General features: G+C 42.2%; 1 protein-coding gene across 1 annotated transcript in view; it reads right to left on the bottom strand.

Annotated features, from left to right (window-relative positions):
* The window catches only part of LOC311135591 (connector enhancer of kinase suppressor of ras 2-like), a gene marked incomplete at both ends in the record, with an annotated part of 76,875 nt that overhangs the window by 47,317 nt on the left and 8,288 nt on the right, over positions 1-21,270 (bottom strand). Inside the window, 6 exons of the mRNA XM_084169601.1 lie at positions 5,182-5,328; positions 12,585-12,653; positions 14,722-14,781; positions 15,023-15,142; positions 17,452-17,493; positions 17,749-17,836. Of these exons, the coding sequence (XP_084025727.1) occupies positions 5,182-5,328; positions 12,585-12,653; positions 14,722-14,781; positions 15,023-15,142; positions 17,452-17,493; positions 17,749-17,836 (526 nt within the window). The remainder of the gene's footprint in view (positions 1-5,181; positions 5,329-12,584; positions 12,654-14,721; positions 14,782-15,022; positions 15,143-17,451; positions 17,494-17,748; positions 17,837-21,270) is intronic.

The following is a 21,270-nucleotide window of genomic DNA, read 5'->3' as shown; positions in this document are numbered from 1 at the left end:
ATCTCTACTTCAACCTAAGCTTGAATCATTACCAGAGGTTGTAAGGCTCTGGTTTTAATCATCAATGATTCAAGGTCCACAACCCACAAGTATTATCTGTATTTTTATTCATGGAGAGAGCTCTGGCGCTAAAAACACATACATACTGTTTTTATACCTCTTGACAAACAAAGGCACTATGCTCCTCCCACCTTTAGGTGGCTTTCTTAAACAGTTCCCGCCTTCTCCTTTACCCTTGAATGTTTAGTACCCCCTCAGTTAGTGGGTTGACACTACATGATCATTCGAATATCGTATACACATTTCTACTGTATTTGGGGTGAAATCCTTTAGTCATTATTTTTAATACACAAATTAATCTATCACTGTTGCACACAACAAGCTTCAATTTATCCTGTCACAAGGGGATTTATGGCTGATTTAAGATGAAATCATCAACCCTGTTACGGTCAACCGTGTTACGGTCAACCCTGTTACTTTATTTGGCACTTAATAGGCACTTACTATAGTATTTTTTATTCAACCTCTTGAGATGGGACTTTTTTATTTTATTAAGTTGAACATGTGCTCTTTATTTCCACCATCATTTGCAAATACAGTGGGGGGAAAAAGTATTTAGTCAGCCACCAATTGTGCAAGTTCTCCCACTTAAAAAGAAGAGAGAGGCCTGTAATTTTCATCATAGGTACACGTCAACTATGACAGACAAATTGAGAAAAAAAATCCAGAAAATTACATTGTAGGATTTTTAATGAATTTATTTGCAAATTATGGTGGAAAATAAGTATTTGGTCACCTACAAACAAGAAAGATTTCTGGCTCTCACAGACCTGTAACTTCTTCTTTAAGAGGGTCCTCTGTCCTCCACTCGTTACCTGTATTAATGGCATCTGTTTGAACTTGTTATCAGTATAAAAGACACCTGTCCACAACCTCAAACAGTCACACTCCAAACTCCACTATGGCCAAGACCAAAGAGCTGTCAAAGGACACCAGAAACAAAATTGTAGACATGCACCAGGCTGGGAAGACTGAATCTGCAATAGGTAAGCAGCTTGGTTTGAAGAAATCAACTGTGGGAGCAATTATTAGGAAATGGAAGACATACAAGACCACTGATAATCTCCCTCGATCTGGGGCTCCACGCAAGATCTCACCCCGTGGGGTCAAAATGATCACAAGAACGGTGAGCAAAAATCCCAGAACCACACGGGGGGACCTACTGAATGACCTGCAGAGAGCTGGGACCAAAGTAACAAAGCCTACCATCAGTAACACACTACGCCGCCAGGGACTCAAATCCTGCAGTGCCAGATGTGTCCCCCTGCTTAAGCCAGTACATGTCCAGGCCCGTCTGAAGTTTGCTAGAGTGCATTTGGATGATCCAGAAGAGGATTGGGAGAATGTCATATGGTCAGATGAAACCAAAATAGAACTTTTTGGTAAAAACTCAACTCGTCGTGTTTGGAGGACAAAGAATGCTGAGTTGCATCCAAAGAACACCATACCTACTGTGAAGCATGGGGGTGGAAACATCATGCTTTGGGGCTGTTTTTCTGCAAAGGGACCAGGACGACTGTGTAAAGGAAAGAATGAATGGGGCCATGTATCGTGAGATTTTGAGTGAAAACCTCCTTCCATCAGCAAGGGCATTGAAGATGAAACGTGGCTGGGTCTTTCAGCATGACAATGATCCCAAACACACCGCCCGGGCAACGAAGGAGTGGCTTCGTAAGAAGCATTTCAAGGTCCTGGAGTGGCCTAGCCAGTCTCCAGATCTCAACCCCATAGAAAATCTTTGGAGGGAGTTGAAAGTCCGTGTTGCCCAGCGACAGCCCCAAAACATCACTGCTCTAGAGGATATCTGCATGGAGGAATGGGCCAAAATACCAGCAACAGTGTGTGAAAACCTTCTGAAGACTTACAGAAAACGTTTGACCTGTGTCATTGCCAACAAAGGGTATATAACAAAGTATTGAGAAACTTTTGTTATTGACCAAATACTTATTTTCCACCATAATTTGCAAATCAATTCATTAAAAATCCTACAATGTGATTTTCTGGAGAAAAAAAATCTCATTTTGTCTGTCATAGTTGACGTGTACCTATGACGAAAATTACAGGCCTCTCTCATCTTTTTAAGTGGGAGAACTTGCACAATTGGTGGCTGACTAAATACTTTTTTCCCCCACTGTATGTTCAACAATATATTGAAAAATTAGCCAAATCAAAATTGTTATATTTTCAGTGCCTTCAGAAAGTATTCATACCTCTTGATTTATTCGACATTTTTTTTGTGTTACAGCCTAAATTCAAAGTGGATTACATTTATATTTTTCTCACCCATCTACACACAATACCCCATAATGACAAAGTGAAAACATGTTTTTAGACATTTTTGCAAATCTATTGAAAATTAAATACAGATTCACACCCCTGAGTCGATACATGTTAGAATCACCTTTGGCAGTTATTACAGCTGTGAGTCTTTCTGGTTAAGTCTCTAAGAGCTTTGCACACCTGGATTGTACAATATTTGCACATTATTCTTTAAAAAATTCTTCAAGCTCTCTCAAGTTCATTGCTAGACAGCCGTTTTCAAGTCTTGCCATTGATTTAAGTCAAAACTGTAACCAGGTCACTCAGGAACATTCAATGTCGTCTTGGTAAGCAACTCCAGTGTATATTTGGCCTTGTGTTTTAGGTTATGGTCCTGCTGAAAGGTGAATTTGTCTCCCAGTGTCTGCTGGAAAGCAGACTGAACCAGGTTTTCCTCTAGGATTTTGCCTGTGCTTAGCTCTATTGCGTTTCTTTTTATCCCAAAAAACTCCCTAGTCCTTGCCGATGACAAGCATACCCATAACATGATGCAGCCACCACCATGCTTGAAAATATGAAGAGTGGTACTGTTGTTTTGGATTTGACCCAAACATAACGCTTTGTATTCAGGACATAAAGTTAATTTCTTTGCCACATTTTTTGCACTTTTACTTTAGTTCCTTATTGCAAACAGGATGCATGTTTTGGAATATTTGTATTCTGTACAGGCTTCCTTCTTTTCACTCTGTCAATTAGGTTAGTATTGTGGAGTAACTACAATGTTCTTGATCGATCCTTAGTTTTCTCCTATCACAGCCATTAAACTATGTAACTGTTTTAAAGTCACCATTGGCCTGGTGAAATCCCAGAGCTGTTTCCTTCCTCTCCGGCAACTGAGTTAGGAAGGACACCTGTATCTTTGTAGTGACTGGGTGTATTGATACGCCATCCAAAGTGTAATTAACAACTTTACCATGCTCAAAGGGATATTCAATGTCTGGTTTTTTTAATAAATAATAATAATATGCCATTTAGCAGAAGCTTTTATCCAAAGCGACTTACAGTCATGTGTGCATAAATTTTTACGTATGGGTGTTCCCGGGGATCGAACCCACTACCCTGGCGTTACAAGCGCCATGCTCTACCAATTGAGCTACAGAGGACCACAATCTACCCATCTACCAATGGGTGCCCTTCTTTGTGAGGCATTGGTCTTTGTGGTTGAATCTGTGTTTGAAATTCACTGCACGACTGAGGGACCTTACAGATAATTGTATGTGTGGGGTACAGAGATGAGGTAGTCATTGTAAAAATCATGTTACACATAATTATTGCACACAGAGTGAGTCCATGCAACTTACTATGTGACTTGTTAGGCACATTTTTATTCCTGAACGTATTCAGGCTTGCCATAAAGGGGCTAAATACTTATTGACTAAAGACATTTCAGCTTTTCATTTTTTATTAATTTCTAAAAATTTCTAAAAACCTAATTTCACTTTGACATTATGGGGTATTGTGTGTAGGCCAGTGACCCAAAATCTCAATGTAATACATGTTTGATTCAGGCTGTAACACAACTAAATGTGGAAAAAGTCAAGGGGTGTGAATACTTTCTGAAGGCACTGTACATTTTTCAATATCCATGTTTATATTTTTCAATATTCATAAATGTATGTAAGAAATGTGTTATTAAAATCAAAATACTACTCATATTACAGAGCAAGCGGTAAAGCTTCATATGACACCAATTTTTGCTTGTAGCACAGATGAAACATTATGGAGTCCTAAAGGAGGCCTGGGTAAGGCCAAAATGTCAAAAATATTCCAAATTCAATTAATTATTTCTCAATTATGCTTTAACATACAAATGTCAAATATATGTCAACAATCCTTCCTCCCAAGGACCCTTCTATGGATAAAATTTCATGAGAATCCCAAAAATGATTATCTTTTTTATTTTTTTGGAATCACCACAATATCCTCCCTGGAGAGAAATCCAATACTACATTTTTTTCAATTCTATTCAGCCACAATAATGGAGCATAACTCAAGCAGAACCCTGTTTATTTCAAACTGAAAAACATGCCACCGTGCCAAATAATCAATACATAATTATTTCCCTGACATGACTGCAGTGCTTATCCACACACCCCATCACAGTTCCATACAGGAGCAACCATTCTGGTTTCACATATTGAGATATGAGGATGAGGTGCTGATTATCTGAGCACATTAACTGATTTCACTGCAGATGCCAAAGACACGTAACCACAGAAACGTTCCTGGGCGTCATCAAGGCAACCCATGCAGCATGAACAAGAGTGAGCCTAGTGCAGAGCTAAAAATAGCTCTCACACAGTCCAGGGCTCCCGAAGAAAAAAACATCCAGGCAGTTATGATGTAAACCCCCAACCCCCCTCTACCATCATCCTCCCCAGCTAGTGTTCTGTCTTTGTTCCTCCTCCTCAGGCAGCCCCTGTTTCCCCAGCCAGTCCCACATACTGTACTGTCTGTACTCCATCCACACTGAGCAGCACAATGGATTCACTAACTCCATTCACTGATGCTCCACACAATCCATTAGAACTCAATTAAAGGGTGACCAGGTATGAGGTACAAGTTAAGTGCTTATGTATCATAATCTCATCTATTCAAAATGCGGCACCCATAAGGAACTACTAAGCCAGTTGGCCATTATCAATAATGAGAGCTATTTTCCTTATCGCTCAGATCACACAGCGCCCAGGTGAATTGGTGAAAAAACGCTATTCTTATCTACCAGAAGGAATCCTAAACAGATATCCAAACACAAACACCTATAGGAACCCCATTCTCAATATCACATCATAACATAATTACCTGGAGTGCAAGGGGTTTCCACCGTACATTCTTGAGCAGGGCAGGGGCAGACGGGAGAGTGTTCTGAGGTCTCTTCTTCAGGGTGAGGATGACTCCGTTGGGGTCTTCTCTGAGGGCGTTCACCAGGTTCTTCAGCTGCCAGCCCACCTGCACAGATACGCCACAGTGGAGAGAGACAATACAACACACTCAGTAAGGCTGATGAAATACTCAACCAATCATGAGCTAGTAAATTGCAGTAGCTAGGTACTGTGGTTCTGAACATCTCCTCTACCAACCATGTCTGAGGTAAAACACCGGAGATAATGACGGTGAAAACAACTGCACTACCATTCCAATAAACTACAGTCCATTCCCACAAATTACAGTGCTTGGATAATAATGGCGTCTGGCACAAAAACAATTAGCTAAACAGTATGTGCTGTTTAGACCAAATATTGTTCCATTTATTTATTTTCTTGACTGAACATAAAAATTTTCAGAATCTGTTGTTACAACGTTATACAACGTTTAATAAATAGTGCTGCACCTCGTGCCGACCTATAATGCGTCACAAAGCATCAGCACCATGCTCAACTGGGCTCTGTCCCGCAGCAGACAGACAGTGTGCAGCTGTGCTACAGTGAGCTTGGTTCTGCTGATGGCAGTGTGCTCCCAGGCAGGCTCCAGTAGAGGCAGGGGAGCAGAGAAAGCAGGTCACGTCCCCCTCCCTCTCTACCTTCCTCCCTCCCTCTCTATGCTACGCTGAGCAGAGCACATCTCTCTCTTCCTCTGTGCTTCAGTTCCCTTCAACTCACCCGTGCTCTGTAGAGTGCCAATGTTAATAATGTAACTTATCTGTAAACAGGTTACATTATTCAACTCAGGGACTGGCATGGCGACATAGTCAAACTATAAAAAGACTGATATAACGTCTTGTCATATTGTTGTATGAACAAAGTTAAATCTGTTAGATGGGTAACTCTTGGTGCCACATGGTGCCACAGGGTCTGAAGGATTCCATTATGTTGAGGGAGCTTACTACATTTTACATTTTAGTCATTTTAGCAGACGCTCTTATCCAGAGCGACTTACAGTTAGTGAGTGCATACATTTTCATACTGGCCCCCCGTGGGAAACGCACCCACAACTCTGGCGTTGCAAGAGCCATGCTCTACCAACTGAGCTACACGGGGCCAGTATGATACTAGGGTTTATCTTAGAATGATTGATAGATGGAATATACTGACTTGAGGTACAAGGTAAAAACATCAGAGTGGGGAGTGCCTACTGATGGTTACCAGATGTTGTTGAAGAAACGTGTAACATGAAGTATATAAACAGAGTTCGGATGACAAGAGGCGAAGCACGTGCCGTTTGTTATGCGAACCCGGTACTGTATCTATTAAATAATTTGCATCAACTCTCCATCTAAGTGTTAAATATCTTCTTGCATCCTGAATTACTTGATGCCAGAGAAACTCATCTTAACAAAGACCAACAGATCCCTCTATACACACACATTTCTGTTTGTCCGAGACACTGTCTCTGTGTTCACACCAGCTTCTGTGCTGACTGGAAACTGCAGTGGCAGATCGCACTAGCATGTAATAAGCTAGCTAGTCTCTGGCCCTCAGGGCAGGTGTGTCAGTTGTAACCTTCTATTGGAGGTTTGCCCAGGCATATGACAGTTCAGTTAATATGTCAAAGTTAATTGGCACATCCACTATCTCATGTTTCTGAACACAGCATCATGTCATAAAATGTGTAATCTCTGTGATTGGTTGATCATACATTAAACTAGTTGTCTTACATACTGCAGTAAGACAGGCTACCGCAACCACACCTTATTAGTATGTATTTGTTTGGGCAGGAGGAGCTATAGTGCCCTTTTTCTTTAAATATACATCACAAATGTGCAATTGGGCCTACTATAAATTGTCCCCTACTGAGCTAGGACACTGCCCCTGCTCAGTATGACAACATCACAAGTGGCCTGATTAATGCATCCACCATGGTGACACCAACCTAAATAATTTACAGAAAATGCCACAGTCCTCCCAATCCATTGATTATAGTAGTTGTTAGTTTATAACCTCCTGCCTGCTGTTTTTATACTAAATCTCAATTTCCGGCAGAATCATATTGACTGGACTATACAGTGCATTCGGAAAGTATTCAGACCCCTTCACTGTTTCCATATATTACGTTACAGCCTTATTCTTAAATGGATTTAATCGTTTATTTTCTTCATCAATCTACACACAATACCCCATAATGACAAAGCAAAAAATGTTTTTTTTAAATGTTTGCAAATGGATTACAAATAAATATCACATTTACATAAGTATTCAGACCCTACTTACTCAGTACTATTTAATCAGTGTTGAAGTACCTTTGGCAGCGATTACAGCCTTGAGTCTTCTTGGGTATGACATTACAAGCATGGCACACCTGTATTTGGGGAGTTTCTCCCATTCTTCTCTGCACATCCTCTCAAGCTCTGTCAGGTTGGATGGGGAGCGTCGCTGCACAGCTATTTTAAGGTCTCTCCAGAGATGTTCGATTGGGTTCAAGTCCGGGCTCTGGCTGGGCCACTCAAGGACATTCAGAGACTTGTCCCGAAGCCACTCCTGCGTTGTCTTGGCTGTGTGCTTAGGGTCGTTGTCCTGTTGGAAGGTGAACCTTCGCCCCAGTCTGAGGTCCTGAGCACTCTGGAGCAGATTTTCATCAAGGATCTCTCTGTACTTTGCTCCGTTCATCTTTCCCTCAATCCTGACTAGTTTCCCAGTCCCTGCCGCTGAAAAACATCCCCACAGCATGATGCTGCCACCACCATGCTTCACCATAGGGATGGTACTGGCCAGCTGATGAGCGGTGCCTGGTTTCCTCCAGACGTTCAGGCCAAAGAGTTCAATCTTGGTTTCATCAGACCAGAGAATCTTGTTGCTCATGGTCTGAGAGTCCTTTAGGTGCCTTTTGGCGAACTCCAAGCGGGCTGTCATGTGCCTTTTACTGAGGAGTGGCTTCCATCTGGCCATAAAGGCCTGATTGGTGGAGTGCTGCAGAGATGGTTGTCCTTCTGGAAGGTTCTCCCATCTCCACAGAGGAACTCTGGAGCTCTGTCAGAGTGACCATTGGGTTTTTGGTCACCTCCCTGACCTTTGTGGTTCCAAACTTCTTCCATTTAAGAATGATTGAGGCCACTGTGTTCTTGCTGCAGAAATGTGTTGGTACCCTTCCCCAGATCTGTGCCTCGACACAATCCTGTCTCGGAGCTCTACGGATAATTCCTTCGACCTCATGGCTTGGTTTTTGCTTTGACAAGCACTGTCAACTGTGGGACTTTATATAGACAGGTGTGTGCCTTTCCAAATCATGTCCAATCAATTAAATCTACCACAGGTGGACTCCAATCAAGTTGTTGAAACATCTCAAGGATGATCAATGGAAACAGGATGCACCTGAGCTCAATTTCGAGTCTCATAGCAAAGGGTCTGAATACTTATGTAAATAAGGTATTTCTGTTTCTTATTTTTAATACATTTGCAAACATTTCTAAAAACGTGTTTTTCGCTTTGTCAATATGGGGTACTGTGTGTAGATTGATGAGGAAAAAAATCATTTAATCAATTTTAGAATAAGGCTGTAACGTAACACAATGTAGAAAAAGTGAAGGGGTCTGAATACTTTCCGAATGCACTGTAAATGGGCCAACGGTGCCTCTGTAGCAACAACAAGGAGAAACATATACAGACCTCACGCAATGCAAGGTGGCACAAACAGTAGGCCTTAACCTCTAAAGCTGCCACTGTTGGCACTCTAAAGCTGCCAATGGATCAAATCAAATCAAATGTTATTTGTCACATGTGCCGAATACAACAGGTGTAGACTTTGTCTGTGAAATGCTTACTTACGAGCAAAATAAAAAAGGAAATAGTAACACAATAAAAAAACAATAACAAGGCTATATATAAGGAGCCCCGGTACCGAGTCAATGTGCAGGGAGGCTATTTACTCCCCAAATAGCCTCCCGAGTGGCGCAGTGGTCTAAGGCACTGCATCGCGGTGCTAGCTGTGCCACTAGAGATCCTGGTTCGAATCCAGGCTCTGTCGTAGCCGGCCGTGACCGATGGGGGCGGCGCACAATTGGCCCAGCGTCGTCCAGTGTAGGGGAGGGAATGGCCGGCAGGGATGTAGCTCAGTTGGTAGAGCATGGTGTTTGCAACGCCAGGGTTGTGGGTTCGATTCCCACAGGGGACAAGTATGAAAAAGAAAATAATGTATGCACTCACTAACTGTAAGTTGCTCTGGATAAGAGTGTCTGCTAAATGACTAAAATGTATGAGATAATTGAGGTAATATGTAGGTAGGGGTAAAAATGACTAGGCAATCAAGATAGATAATAAACAGAGTAGCAGCAGTGTCTGTGTGTGAGGTGTCAATATGCATACTGTGTATGTGTGTGTTGGAGTGTCAGTGTAGTTTGTGGGTAGAGTCCAGTGAGTGTGAATAGAGCAAGTGCAAAAGAGTCAGTGCAAAAAAAAGGGGGTCAATGCAAATAGTCTGGGTAGCAATTTGATTAACTGTTCACCAGTCCTATGGGTTGGGGTTAGAAGCTGTTCAGGAGCCTTTTGGCCCCAAACTTGGCGCTCCGGTACCACTTGCTGTGCGGTAGCAGAGAGAACAGTCTATGACTTGGGTGGCTGGAGTCTTTGACAATTTTTAGGGCCTTCCTCTGACACTGCCTAGTAAAGAGGTCCTGGATGGAACTTTTTGAGGATCTGAGGGCCCATGCCAAATATTTTCAGCCTCCTGAGGGGGAAGAGGCGTTGTTGTGCCCTCCTCACGACTGTGTGGGTGTGTGGACCATGATAGGTCCTTAGTGATGTAGATACCGATGTAGATTGAAGTTCTCGACCCGCTCCACTACAGCTACAGCTGATGTAGCTACTGTGGCTATTGTACAGTGGATTGCGAAAGTATTCACCCCCTTGGCATTTTTCCTATTTTGTTGCCTTACCACCTGCAATTAAAATTGATTTTTTGGGGGTTTGTATCATTTGATTTACACAACATGCCTACCACTTTGAAGATGCAAAATATTTTTTGGGGTGAAACCAACAAGAAATAAGACATAAAAACAGAAAACTTGAGCGTGCATAACTATTCACCTCCCCAAAGTCAATACTTTGTAGAGCCAACTTTTGCAGCAATTACAGCTGCAAGTCTCTTGGGGTATGTCTCTATAAGCTTGGCACATCTAGCCACTGGGATTTTTGCCCATTCTTCAAGGCAAAACTGCTCCAGCTCCTTCAAGTTGGATGGGTTCCGCTGGTGTACAGCAATCTTTAAGTCATACCACATATTCTTCATTGGATTGAGGTCTGGGCTTTGACTAGGCCATTCCAAGACATTTAAATGTTTCCCCTTAAACCACTCGAGTGTTGCTTTAGCAGTATGCTTAGGGTCATTGTCCTGCTGGAAGGTGAACCTCCGTCCCAGTCTCAAATCTCTGGAAGACTGAAACAGGTTTCCCTCAAGAATTTCCCTGTATTTAGCGCCATCCATCATTCCTTCAATTCTGACCAGTTTCTCAGTCCCTGACGATGAAAAACATCCCCACAGCATGATGCTGCCACCACCATCCTTCACTGTGGGGATGGTGTTCTCAGGGTGATGAGAGGTTTTGGGTTTGCGCCAGACATAGCGTTTTCCTTGATGGCCAAAAAGCTAAATTTTTATCTCATCTGACCAGAGTACCTTCTTCCATATGTTTGGGGAGTCTCCCATATGGCTTTTGGCGAACACCAAACGTGTTTGCTTATTTTTTTCTGGCCACTCTTCCGTAAAACCCAGCTCTGTGGAGTGTACGGCTTAAAGTGGTCCTATGGACAGATACTCCAATCTCCGCTGTGGAGCTTTGCAGCTCCTTCAGGGTTATCTTTGGTCTCTTTGTTGCGTCTCTGATTAATGCCCTCCTTGCCTGGTCCGTGAGTTTTGGTGGGCGGCCCTCTCTTGGCAGGTTTGTTGTGGTGCCATATTCTTTCCATTTTTTAATAATGGATTTAATGGTGCTCCGTGGGATGTTCAAAGTTTCTGATATTTTTTTATAACCCAACCCTGATCTGTACTTCTCCACAACTTTGTCCCTGTCCTGTTTGGAGAGCTCCTTGGTCTTCATGGTGCCGCTTGCTTGGTGATGCCCCTTGCTTAGTGGTGTTGCAGACTCTGGGGCCTTTCAGAACAGGTGTATATATACCGAGATCATGTGACAGATCATGTGACACTTAGATTGCACACAGGTGGACTTTATTTAACTAATTATGTGACTTCTGAAGGTAATTGGTTACACCAGATCTTATTTAGGGGCTTCATAGCAAAGGGGGTGAATACATATGCACGCACCACTTCTCCGTTATTTATTTTGTAGAATTATTTGAAACAAGTTATTTTTTTCATTTCACTTCACCAATTTGGTCTATTTTGTGTATGTCCATTACATGAAATCCAAATAAAAATCCATTTAAATTACAGGTTGTAATGCAACAAAATAGGAAAAACGCCAAGGGGGATGAATACTTTTGCAAGGCACTGTACATGTGTGCTCAGAGTTAGCATGGTACAGGTGCACACAATGTTGGGGAAGCAAATAGACCACAATGCCAAACAAATATTACAATGAGGATAAACAAATGTGTACTTCTGGCAAAAAATAATATTGGAATGAATGCTCTTTCTACTAAAAAGGAGAAAACATTGATGTAGATAACATTGATGTAGAACAGTGGTTTTCTCTCCGCCAACAAGAGGGGTGTGAACAGTTTGTGTTCAGGACCCGTATCCACAAAGCGTGTCCGAGTAGAAGTGCTGATGTAGGATCAGGTCCCCACCTGTCCATATAATAGTATTCATTATGATCTCAAAGGCAAAACTAGATCCTAGATCAGCACTCCTACTCTGAGAGGCTTTGTGGATACTGGCCCAGATCAGATTAAATGGATTGCCCACTGCTGTCAACCCCCTGTGGGTTAACTGAACTGACTTGGTTACTTTGGGAACTAAAAGCTCATTATTAATGAATGACTAACCAGTCCCCTGTATTTTTACAAGTACAACACCCCTAAACTACCAGATACTAAATGATTAATTGAGGACTAATTAGGTACTAGGAAGCACTAAATAAGCACCTTGTTCTTGGCTTCCAAAGACAAAGCGTTTAGTGCCCAGACAGGCTGGGCTGGAAGAGTGCAGAGTCTAGGAAAGTACCCGTTTCTCATTCATGATGGCTGACCTTTCCTGACCCAGACTGAACAGAGTGTCTTTCCCCCAGACCCTGAGTGAGATCCTGTAGGACTAAATAACAGTGCAGTACTCAGAGCTGTACTCAGTGCTTTACAGTGGAACACTCAATCTGGACTCACCACTGTCTGGTGGTTGACCTGAATAACCTCGTCTCCCGCATGGATCTTCTTGCACTGGTCAGCTGGAGACTGCAGAGACAGTGACAAACAGAGACAGACAGAGGTGGGGGTCAATTATCAGTATTCAAGTAGAATAAGTAGAGGTTAGGACACATCGACTGCACCATCATAGCAATTAAACAAAAATATCATGGTTATTAGAGACCTTTGTCTATGGTTTGACGGTTTTGGTTATATAGCGCTTTGGCCAACTCCTCTGACTTCATTGTCATGCCTGGGACAACATGTATGCCATGATAATGAACAGAACAAAGGAGTTGGCTAAAGTACAATCAGGGCCTGTATCCACAAAGCATCACAAAAAAACTCCCAGCTCAAAATAGGGTTTAGGATGATGTTAAGACACTGCCCAGACCAACTCTGAGCCAGGAGTAAAATCAACTCATAAAAGTTTATCTCAGTTGGTAATCACGACAGTTTGAGGTACTGCAAAGGAAAGATAGTGATGACGCTCATTGATATTGTTGCAAATGATGGGGAATAACCAATCGTGATGAGGCATCGCCAGCTGTGAACTCTGTAGCGCGCTTCAGACAACCACGGTGACTGTGACTGTCCATCAAATGTTGCAATGGTAAAATTTTTGATATAATTTTCACCTGAGACAATCACTTTGCCTACTCTTAATGATTGCATAATATGTTGGCATGCATAACTTTTTTTTTAACCCAATTCTGATGGTTGTTAATAGCGGAATTTTGACAATATTACCGTTATATCAACACACTCGTCACTCCTGTTTAACAACTGAAAGGTCTATCATTTTCATCAACACAATCAAAGGTAACATAAGCCAGCTAGATGCTTTCAATTGTCGAACTTATAGGCAAGCCCAATTTAGGCATCGTTTTTAACGATGTGATGTTGCGCTCCAAAGAGAGAACTTGAAATAACATAATGTAGGTAATTAAATAATCGAAAGAAAAACATGTTTATTTATTGGATCTTAATTTGAGACCATTTACTACAGAAGGAAAATAATTATGTGGATTATAATGAATGGCATTTTTTGGTAAGGGTTGACACATTTTTCCTTAGGGCAAATCAAGTCTGTCATTTTAAAGTGGAAATAGCAAACTTTTGAATCCTTTTTAAACCTTGAATACCCTACAAGTTTGCTATGTAGTAAAATTCTCAGAAACAAAAGAGTGATCAAATTAAGATCCTACATCTGTAGGTATATTGTGAAATAGGCCCCATGTGAAATCATTGTCAAAAGCGCAAGAGATAGTGTTGCATGTATTGTTGCATGTAGAGATTATTTAACAACTTTAAAGCGATTGTATGTGGTGCAGGAACCACTGACTCGCTGTATTTTTCTATTTACAAGACACCTGCTGGTAACTCTTAACTGGTTCGGAGAGCTCATGAGGTCTCCTAAATATCTGTCAACTAGGTGGGCTCTTATGACTAAAGAGGCTTCATACATTGCTTTTATTTTTAGAAGTGAAATGTCTCTATTCTCAGCACTTACGACCAATTTTTTACTCTGAGATGCTTTGTGGATACGGGCCCAGATCTGCAAGGACAGGCTACCATGGCACGGCTTTATAAGACAGATAAATTATGTTTTCCCCCAAAATGTCCAGTAAGTCTAAAGAGTGATGATCTCAGCCTCCATTTAGCAGCAATTGAAAGGAGTCACATCACTTGGCAGTGAATCAAACATCACCAGCCTCTATAACTCCCTTCATACCATGGTACTACAACTTCACACTTTGTATAATATCACCAATAGTAACTATTTTCCTTCTGTAGGGGCTCGAAAAAAAAAAAAAAACGCTGATTAATGAACTGTCACAGTCACAGCACCCATTCCCTCTCCATCTCCTCCAGAGAATCCACGACATCCCAGTCCTGCTTTGAAAGTGTTGCTGATTAGAAGAGCTGTGGTTCCCTGTGCCATGCTGCCATCTGTAAGCCTCTGTCATCCCTCCTCTGTTGCCAACCCCAATTAAACACCCAGATGCTAATTAGGGGGTTCACTATTTGCTGCACTAATTGAACAGTTATCCCAGAGCCCCAACCAGAGAGGCGGGTTTACTACAGGGACCCAGGATCGAGGAAGTAGACTTACGTTCTCAGTGGTCCCAGTGATGACATGAAGGCCGTCGTATGTAGATTTGATGTACATTCCCTAAATGAGAGGAGAGAGGGTAGACTTTATTAAACTAAAAAGGAGAATATTGTAGTTATAATGATGAGACTTACACTTCATATCTTGGTATGACATTTGGAAGCAACAGCAAACAAGTAAAGTTAGCCTGTTTGCTCTGTCACAGAACTATCCTGACAGAGTGTGTATCTTAGACAAAGTCCTGGTTCAGCTCCTGTGGAGGTATGATTGAAGGTGTCTATAGTGTAGTCTGAGTACTCACCAGGCCCTCACTGGGCATGACGTTGGTCAGGTGCACAACCTCCAGATGGGCCGACTGGGACACCAGCGAATCAGAGGACAGCGAGATGATGTGGTCACAGATCCCAGACAGTGTTTTACACTGCAGACACAAGAAGACAGGACGGGATCATTCAATATGCTACAGCTCACACTGTCAACTGGGTGATATGAATTACTGCCTGAATGTCTCTCATTCGTCAGATGACTGTATGGTGGAGAGAAACCACACAGTGTAAAGTATTACTAGTAAACTCTCTGCTACATTGTCTATTGTGAACATCGGGATCTTGCATAATTTCCTGGAGTTCAAGAGTACCACTTTGCTGGCGTAGGACAAAGAACCAACTGGGAATGACAAGTAGTGATGGGGGAAAAACCAATACAGTTACATATCGCAATATTATTTTTGGACAATATTATTTAGCTACTTTGACTCCAAGTATCGATTTGTAAAAAATATATATACATATTTTTATTTTATTTTGCTAGGTAGCGTTAGCTAGTGCTAGATAGCTGTACCTGCGCCAAAACTCCACCATTTTTCATCCTATAGCTTGTCCTCCATCTTGTTTTTAAACAGTGAGCCAACATATTTTCAGCACTTTTATTTCCATGATTGATCAAAAAACTATTATCATGTTCACTCTTGTCTCTCTGCAGCAGCCAAGAGCAATATGTTTGGAACATCAAATCGCAATAAAATCACACTTTCGAATCAGAATACATATAGAATCGTGAGAATCGTGATAATTGTGAGAATCGCAAGTGTCGTGATAATATCGTATTGTGAGGTCCCTGGCAATTCCAAGCCCTAATGACAGAGCGCATGGAGTCACTTTCTTCTTCTTCTCCTGCTTGCGTTTCAGAGCAGCAAGAATGAAGCACTGCATGCAATTATCTGAGAATCTGACCCGCTTTTTAATGAGCGATACTTTGGCTTATTCATCATCTGAGACACACATGGCATTCTTCAAAGGCACGCTACGGCTCGTCTTCCCTGGTTGAACAAGCTGAGGAGTAAAGGGGCTCTTATTGCTCTATGCAGCACTGTATTAGCAGCACTGGATACGGTCATGTCCTTCAGATGTCATGTCGAATGTACTGTATGTTGATTTCTATTACTGCCACAAGTAGCACAGTGGCCAGAACTGGCTAGCTACAGTGACACAGCCATGACCTTCCATCTATTCCCTTAGTCTCCAGTCTCTCTCTCTCTCACTCGCTCTCTCTCTCACACACACACACACACACACACACACACACACACACACACACACACAGACTGACAGACACAAACACACATCTGGCCTGTACATAGTTTGTCCTAGCTTCTCCCTCTCTCGCCCTGTCTAATTGTTGTAGGCAGGAATGCCCGTGGGAGCAGCAGGGAGGTTCTGCATTATTCAACACAGACTGCCAACCAAAGGCCTTAAAACTGTGGCTTTAGAGAAATACACAGGCAGACTCACAAACTCTTATTAATAACCCAAACCATCTTCTTCCATAGTGCTGCCTGCCTGGCGATGAGGAGGCTGCATGTGACTGCATTATCACATGTTCAAGTGTGGGCATGTGCCCTAAATAAAGTAGAGAATGTGTCTGCCTTTGTGTGTGTGTGTGTGTGTGTGTGTGTGTGTGTGTGTGTGTGTGTGTGTGTGTGTGTGTGTGTGTGTGTGTGTGTGTGTGTGTGTGTGTGTGTGTGTGTGTGTGTGTGTGTGTGTGTGTGTGTGTGTGTGTGTGTGTGTGTGTGTGTGTGTGTGTGTGTGTGTGTGTGTGTGTGTGTGTGTGTGTGTGTGTGTGTGTGTGTGTGTGTGTGTGTGTGTGTGTGTGTGTGCGCGCGTGCGTGTGTGAGTGTACAAACAACATGTAAAGATTAATTTGTGTTTCAAAATCATTGACCAACATAACGTTTGATGATTCATATGCCACTGTTATTTTGAAAACATTTGTTCATTTTTGTCATGACTACTGTTGCTTATCTTATGACTGTAAATAAGATGGTAACACTTTTTTTGGATAGTCCATCTGTAGATGCTCTACAGACTATCTACAGACTATCAATAACATGTCAACTAACTATCTACTAATCCTAACCCTAGCCCTAACCTTAACCCTTATACTAACCCTAAACGTAACCCTTACCCTAACCCTAGCACTAACCTTAACCCTTACCCTTATTCTAAACCTAACCCTAACCGTAACCTTAGCAAGCAGTTGCTTATCAACAGATAGCTTGTTGATAGTATGACCATCTGTAGAGCATCTACAGATGGACAATCTGGACTATCCAAATAAAGTGTGACCAATAAGATTTGTGTATGGGGCCAGTTAATGATTGATAGGAAGATTTGTGAATCCTTGTGTGTCCTTGTGGGCAGTAAACCCCATGAAAAAAGACTCAAAACTCACCACATGAAGAATCTTGTTTTCTGTCTCATACACTGTGCAGTCCTGCAAGACAATTAAAAAACTGTTAGAGAACGAAAGTATTAAAAAAAGAGATCGCTAGTGTAGTTGGCAGACTGTCTATTGAGAGTGTTTAAAACAGGGAAGTTATTTTCAGTAGGCCTTCATCTATTCCTGACAAAACTTTAACAGAAGTATAAAATGGAGGTATGTAGCTAGGTGTTCTGTGAGAGACATATTGACGCAATAGTATCTAGTTAATACAATTCCCTAACCTTTTCCTACCCTTGGACAACTCACCTGTTGTACTATGGTGGTTAACTCCAGGCACAGTTGAACAATGTTGTTCTTTAGTAAGGAGTACTCTGTCACACTGACAAATGGGGATCTGGCAGGAGGGAAGAAAGTACAATATGTAGAGTTCAGAGACGTCAGAGGATAGGAGAGGGCAGAACAGAACAGAACAGTCAGTCAGATAAAAAATCAACTCTTTGCATAAGCCCTCGCCAACAACTTTACAATGAAAGAGAACCATATATAAACTATAAGACAATTATTTATTTTTCTAAAGGGCTATTTATAACCTATGGAGACGGACCCTACGGAGCGTGTCGCAATGTCGTTTTTCATCACAAAAGGGGCGGCTCCTTGTAGTGCGCTTAGACATTCTACATACTCCAGTGCCTCATGAAAATCGTAATAGGGGCAGTGTTGTGTAGGCAAGGAAGCTCGCTTGGATCCTTGATCTGATCTATAGGCTATGCATCAAAGTAACCTTCACTGAACAAACATTTTAACGCAACCTGCAACAATTTCTATGATTTTACTGAGTTACAGTTAACATAAGGAAATCAGTCATTTTAAATAAATTCATTAGGCCCTAATCTATGAATTTCACATGACTGGGAATACAGATATGCATCTGTTGGTCACAGATACTTTTTTTTAAAAGTAGGGGCGTGGATCAGAAAACCAGTCAGTATCTCATGTGACCACCATTTGCCTCATGCAGCGCGACACATCTCCATCATGGGGCACTCTGTTCACAACGTTGACATCAGCAAACCGCTCGCCCACACGACACCATACACGCTGTCTGCCATCTACCCGGTACAGTTGAAACCATGATTAATCTGTGAAGAGCACACTTCTCCAGCGTGCCAGTGGTCATCGAAGGTAAGCATTTGCCCACTGAAGTCAGTTACGACGCCGAACTGCAGTCAGGGTAAGACCCTGGTGAGGACAACGAGCATGCAGATGAGCTTCCCTGAGACAGTTTCTGACAGTTTGTGCAGAACTTCTTCGGTTGTGCAAACCCACAGTTTCATCAGCTTCTCAGGTGGCTGGACTCAGACGATCCCGCAGGTGAAGAAGCCAAATGTGGAGGGGCTGGCATGGTTACACGAGGTCTGCGGTTGTGAGCCCGGTTTGACATACTGCCAAATTCTCTAAAACAACATTGGAGGCGGCTTATGGTAGATAAATGAACATTCAATTCTCTGGCAACAGCTCTGGTGAACATTCCTGCAGTCAGCATGCCAATTGCACGCTCCCTCATAACTTGAGACATCTGTGGCATTGTGTTGTGTGACAAAACTGCACATTTTAGAGTTGCATTTTATTGTCCCCAGCACAAGGTGCACCTGTGTAATGATCAGCTTCTTGATATTCCACACCTGTCAGGTGGATGGATTATCTTGGCAAAGGAGAAATGCTCACTAACAGGGATGTAAACAGATTTGTGCACAAAATGTACATGTTGCGTTTATATTTTTGTTCAGTATATTTTGCATTGATAAATCAATATAATCTCAGTGACTGATCAAACAATTAAAACAAACAACATTGTAGCCTTATTAGAATCCCCCCTAAATGTATTTTGTTTAGACGTGTTAACTTTATTCTAGACTATTTGGAAACATAAAAACAGATAGCCATGTGCTTTTCTTTCTCTGTGACCAAAAATGATGAAATTTTTCGCTGATATGGAAGCGAATACGTTGAAGCAGCTTATCAAATTGGGATAATGTTGTACGTTACAACTGCAAGTATAAGTATTTGCCCGGGCATATTATTTAATTATAAATAAGATTATTTCACAAAGGCTAGCTAGCTTGCAGTGTTTAGCCAACTCGCTAGCAAGGAAAGACAACAAGACCAAAGATTTGTATAACTAACCCAAGATAGACCACAGCCTGTCGTTTCCAATGGGAGCAAATTAATAGTGGGCAAAACAAGCAAGGAGGTTAGCAGAAGCAAGCACAAGCTAGTGAGATCCTTTTGGCGCGTTCTAGCATGTATTTGCATATTTTCCGTTCTGTAAAGTGCGCGTGTGCAATACTCAGTTCGTAACAGATTCTAGTATTTGGAACAGAAAACTGTATTGAGATCAAATGTTTCATAGATGAGAAAATTAGCAGAACGTCGGCCAAAATCCATCTCGCTCCATCTTCTCCCACTGCCGGTCACTAGGCTTCCTCTCATCACCATATTTGGTGGTGAGTGGAAATGCCAACCAGATGCTTCAGATTTATACATCCGGTGAAACATAACGCTCATTATTCTATCTGTGACAAGACGAGAGACTTTTCTCAAACTAAATACGCTAGACAAGGTGGGATCTTTTTTTGTCTGTAAAATTCATTTTGCGAGAAATGGCTGTGGAAACACTTTTATGCGCAAATATTGATATTATAACCATCATTGCTGGTATCAAATCCTAGATGCCATTGCCTGCTGTTGTGCCCTTGAGCAAGGCACTTACCCCCCCCCCCCCCCACAACAACAGCTCCCCGGTCACCCACACCTCTCCAGAATAAAACTGTATGTGTATGTATGTCTGTCTTTCGGAGGGGTTGGGTTAAAAGGCCAAGTCAAATTTCGGTTGGACCTTGCGTGCTTCATTCTATAGCTAGAGGACTCCTGATATCTCCAGGAGTGATAAGTATAATTTTGTCTTAATCTGTGTTGTCTAGTACTGTCTTTTTGCTAGCTACGGCCATCTACTTTAAGTGCTGCCTGTCTTCCCAGTAGCCTACTTGGTGTCTGAACTGCTGACTGCTCATAACTTGCAGATGATTGTTAACACATCAACCAGAATTAAGGGGCAGGGAAATGTGTGACTGTTGTGGTTTTCATAATCAGTGGCTATATTGGAGGGGGTGTTGTTTCTCCACTCCTAGGCAATCAGCAATTAGTACCGGGAGGTGTGCTCTACACCTCTGCAAAGCAATTAGCAATTACTGTTAGTACTTCAGTATTCCCTGTTTTCTCAGCGGCGCCGACAAAGTCCATCGCCGACAAAGCCTGTCGCCGAAACAAAGACTGTCGCCGAAACAAAGATGGTTCTGCCGAGTTATTAGAGGAAAGATAGAGAGCAAGGCTCAACACCACTCTCTCACTTGATTATCTTATCTAGTTATTTTCAGATGATCTCATTTTGCTATTTTGTAGCTTTGCCAACTATGTGTGTGTTTTCTATCCCAGTTCGCTCCTCTCCTTGTAGGCTTTATAGACGCTCCCCACCTCTTGGTTGCAACCCTTCTAATTTAGTGTACCTTGCAAGCACAACCCATGTGGAATTACTGGTCTCTGGCAGCGTTTGTAACTGCCGATCTGCGGTCAAGAACACAGAGTTCATCTCAGTCTATGCTGCCCTTCAGTCCCTAGAATTTCTGGTCCTGACGGAGACATGGATCACCCCAGAGAACACTGCTACTCCAGCAGCTTCATCTGACTACGTTTTCTCTCATAGTCCGAGAGCATCTGGTCGTCGCGGTGGTGGAACAGGGCTGCTCATTTCTCCTAAATCGAGATGTTCTA

Source organism: Coregonus lavaretus (assembly GCF_964263955.1).
Source record: "Coregonus lavaretus genome assembly, chromosome: 10".
NCBI classification, from domain to species: domain Eukaryota; kingdom Metazoa; phylum Chordata; class Actinopteri; order Salmoniformes; family Salmonidae; genus Coregonus; species Coregonus lavaretus.
The sequence above is the reverse complement of the archived record's forward strand: the minus strand, read 5'-3'. Positions and strand labels throughout refer to the sequence as shown.